This window comes from Crocuta crocuta, unplaced genomic scaffold, assembly GCF_008692635.1.
Source record: "Crocuta crocuta isolate KB4526 unplaced genomic scaffold, BGI_CrCroc_1.0 scaffold971, whole genome shotgun sequence".
NCBI classification, from domain to species: Eukaryota; Metazoa; Chordata; class Mammalia; order Carnivora; family Hyaenidae; genus Crocuta; species Crocuta crocuta.
This window is the reverse complement of record NW_027527401.1, coordinates 237,233-241,282: the sequence shown is the minus strand read 5'-3', so window position 1 is coordinate 241,282 and position 4,050 is coordinate 237,233. Positions and strand designations below refer to the sequence as shown.

At 65.8% G+C, this 4,050-nt stretch overlaps 1 protein-coding gene across 1 annotated transcript in view; it reads right to left on the bottom strand.

The window, feature by feature from the left end:
* INPP5E (inositol polyphosphate-5-phosphatase E) overlaps positions 1–3,764 on the bottom strand; it is a 9,470-nt gene extending 5,706 nt beyond the window's left edge. The window contains exon 1 of the mRNA XM_077752950.1: positions 2,755–3,764. Coding sequence (XP_077609076.1) covers positions 2,755–3,536 — 782 coding nt within the window. The 5' untranslated portion in view covers positions 3,537–3,764. The remainder of the gene's footprint in view (positions 1–2,754) is intronic.
* Positions 3,765–4,050: the final 286 nt, after the last annotated feature.

The following is a 4,050-nucleotide window of genomic DNA, read 5'->3' as shown; positions in this document are numbered from 1 at the left end:
ACCCGTCTTCGGGAGGCTGTCCCAGAGCTGGGGCTCCCGGGGATCCCCCGCGGGTGAGCACCAGCCTCTTGGAAGCCCCATTGGTCACAAGTCTATAAACACCAGCACGTGTTCAACGTTTCTGTCGCCTCCTGAGACGAAGGACTTGAGGATGATTTCCGGGCTCTTATGCTGGGGCCCTTACGGCTCGGCCTTGGGCTGTGAGGAGGGCCCTGCGCCAGGGGCTCGCCTCCATCTCGGCGTGGTCCCGGCGGCCCCAACAGCCACAGGGGGCACGTCCACCCTCACGGCAACGACAGGCTCTATTTCAAGAGTTGAACGGCACAGTGGGGAGGTTTAGCGAGAGCGCCCTGGCCATGAAGTGCCGACGAGGAGCGGCTCTCCCCTGGGGAGGTGGGTGCGGCCCAGCCCCAGCCCCACCCCCGGGCCCCTCGCAGGGGTGCCTGGGTGTCCTCTCTCTCGCTGCTACGTCCGCATTTCTTCCAGCTGTCTGGGAGTCCTCCTTCCAGAACATTCTTCCCACCCAACTCAAGATCACTCAGGCGGCCCCCAGAATTAGCACCCAGGTGACGGCCGCACCCATGTTTGGCCATTTCGTCCCCTGGGTCTTCTAGTGCTGCTCTCTGCTGCAGACACTGGTCGCTCCCCCCCCTTTTCCGGCCATCCAGCCGCTGCGGAAGCTGGTCACTGGCCCCCGTGCATGCCCTTGCCCAGGGGGCTCTGCCGTCTCCTGAATGGTGGTCATATTGGAGGCTGGTTAGATTCCACTCCCATTTCCTGGCAGACGAACCCCAGTAAGCAATGTGGGCCCTGGCCCCACTCCAGTGACCCCAAGATCAGTCCGCCAGAGCCTCCCTCGTCGTCAGCCATCGCCCTGATGGCCGTGTGCAAATGACGGCTTGTAGGGCGCCCTTTCCGGCCCCCGGGTGCGCTGGTTAGTCCTTCCAAGGCCTCTCCTTGTTTCCCAGCGGGCAGGGCCGTCCCAGTCCCGTCTGTCAGGGGCGAATGGAGGCTGAGGGCGTTCTGTGACGTGCCAAGGCCCGGCAGCCGGGCGCTGCAGTGCGGGACAGGGCGCACCAGGCCGCAGATGGGGTGGGCTCGGAACGCCGGGGTGCTCCGCCTGCCCCCACTGCACCCCTCCAGGCTGCCTGGCACCCTGACCCCACCTGCCTCCACCTCTGGGCACAGGGAGAGCCTCTCACCTATGGCCGTGCCGTTCAGGGCCCGCCACCGCCACTGCGGCTCAGCGCTGCTATTCACCAGCGTCCTTAAGAACCCTGCCCAGGGGCGCCTGGGGGGCTCAGTTGGGTGTCCGACTCCGGCTCAGGTCATGATCTCACGGTTCGTGCGTTCGAGCCCCATGTCGGGCTCTGCTGACAGCTCAGAGCCTGGAGCCTGTTTCAGATTCTGTGTCTCCCTCTCTCTCTGACCCTCCCCTGCTCACGTGGTCTCTCTCTCTCAGAAATAAAACATTAAAAAAAAAAAAAAAAGAACCTAGCCCAGTGCAGCTGTTCAGCAGAGAGACACCTAGTGCGATCCAAGCTCCCGAGGACTCTTCATTCTTCCTCGCTAAGAAAACCTTACTCCTTAGTCTTGCCGACAGGACCCCGCTCCTTTGAAGGACGCCCCAATCAAGAGCAAGGCTCCGAGCCACGGTGACCACTGGAACCAGAATGTAGCTCTCACACGAGCGCGGGCCTTGCAGCACAGGACTTCAGTCCCGCCCAGAGGGAGGCTCCGGCTGGCTGCCCGCACTGTGTCAAGAAGCGCCATCACGCGGGTCACACGCGCAGCCGGGCACCGGGAGGGCTCCTGCGCCCCGGCCTTGGAGGCCCTCGAGACGCCCCCACCCGCCCTGCCCAAGGGCGTGGTGGCCTCTGGCCCAGCCCCATCTGCAGGGTGACCGTAAGGCTGCCGTCCCAGGGGCGCTGTGCTCTGACCCCCTCCCAGGTCTGCAGCCGGATGCCACATTCAGCTGCCTCCGTGGCCCGTGAGCCCCACGTGCCACACCGTCCATGGCACCCGGCCTGTCCAGCCCGGGCTGCGCTCTGACTTTGGCCAGGCTCCCTGTTTGTGGACAGCCTACGAGCTAAGGACCATTTTCACATTTTCAAAAGGGGGGAAAAAACCCTATTATTTTGTGACGTGGACAACTTACACAGAATTCCAATTTCGTGTCCCTGAACGAAGTGCTACTGACACACGGCTGTGGCTGTGGGTGCCCACGTGGCCTATGTTCCTCCGCTACAACAGCAGAGGCCAGCACGACCGCAGAACGGGGACACTTGCAGAAAAAGTGCCGACACCTGTCGTAGAACTCGCTGGGAACAGGGACTTGAGGCGGCAGAACCAGGGTGAGGGATCCCCATCCCCCACAACCTGTTGGCCGCTTGTCTGAAAACGCTGAACTGGGGACCCCTTTTTGAGACGTGGTTGTCATTTTATGTTCCCCGCGTGTCCGCCGCACACGGGGCGGGGACGCTGGGAACACGCTAAGGCGGCTCGCCGTCCACCAGAAAGCAAGCTGCAGCGACTCCGTCCTGTACCGCCGGGCTCCCCGACCCTCTGAACCTTCGAGTGGGCCCTTATTTGGCAACGGCCAGCGGCCCACGAGAGAGACGCAGACGCGGAGCAGAACCGTGTGAGGCTGGAGGGCGGGGCGAGGGGGGACGCGAACACCCTTCCGTGGTTAGGAAGCTGCTTCCTAACGCTACGGTGAAGGCCACGGCTGATCCCCGGCCCCGGCGGCCCTACCTGCTGCGGACGTCCTTGGCGCGGATGGGTGCCAGGAGGCTGAACGAGGACTTGGCATCACAGGCCAGGGGGCTCGGGGGCCGGCCGGGGCCCAGGCTGCTGTGGGCCCGGAACAGCCTGCCCTGCAGGCGCGACTTGCCGGCGGAGCTCGCGGTGCGCAGGGAGTCGGGGGCCACCTTCTGCTCCAGGGCGGGCAGCCTGCCGGTGCTCGCGGCCGAGGCCCCGCCCCGGTGCAGGAGGTCCAGGGAGGTGCCGATCATCCCGGAGATACAGTGGCCCCAGGAGGAGGGACTCCCTCCCGCGCTGCCCTGGGCCCTGCGGGTCGTGGGGATCTCCTGCAAGGAGGTGCTCAGGCAGGGCGGGGAGCCGGTGTGCGCGGGGGACTGGGGGGTCTCGTCCTGCAGGGAGCCCCTGGAGGGGCTGGTCCCGCTGCGCGTGGCCAGGTCCTCGTGGCTGGCTCGAAAGCGCCGCCTCCTCCACGCCTTCTCGTCCAGCGACAGAGCTCGCTCCAGCCTGGGCCTCGCGGGTGGCTTTGGGGTGAAGGGTTTCGCCTTAGCTTGCGGGTCCTCATTGCTGACAGCCGCTGGAAGGTTCAGAGGGCGGACTGGGCTCTTCTCGGGGCCCTGACAGTCGCCGGTAGGCAGGGACCCTGGGTGGGGTACGAGGTCTTTGCCTGGGTTTGGAAGCTCTCCCTTCAGCATTCTGCCTTCGGGCCCCAGATGCCCCTGGGGGGTGAGCTGCGGGGGGGCTGCGTCTGAATGCCCCAGGCACTTGGATGGCATAGTCCAGCGGCCAGCTCTAAAGGGTGACGGCAGCCCAGCCGACCCAGGGGAGGGCTCCTGCTGGGGCTGCCGGTGAAGCCCAGGGTCAGGGACGCGTGGTCAGATGTGGCCCGGCAGGCCCAGAGGAGAGAAGGCGCGGTGGCTCCCCTTCAGGCCCGGGGTGGTCCAGCAGGCGCAGGGCCCGTTGCTGCATGACGGGGAACCCCGAGGTCCCGGAGTCCCCGGGAGGAGCCTGGAGGAAAGCGGGCAGTTATCCTCCCAAAGCCATGGCCCGACGTGCGCGTCGTGGTGCCNACCATACACCATATTGCGCGGGGGAGGGGGGTGTGCTGTTCCTCCGTGGGGTGCTGGAGACACGACCCACATAGAATTGCAGCCCCAAGGTCAAGGCCAGTTCACAGGTCCAGCCTCAGATGGCAGTCCCTGGGCCCTCGCTCACCTGCGTGGCCACCCCATCGCTCAGCGGGCAGACCCCGCGGGGACAGGAGCCCCTCCGCAGCCCTGCGGCCCGGCC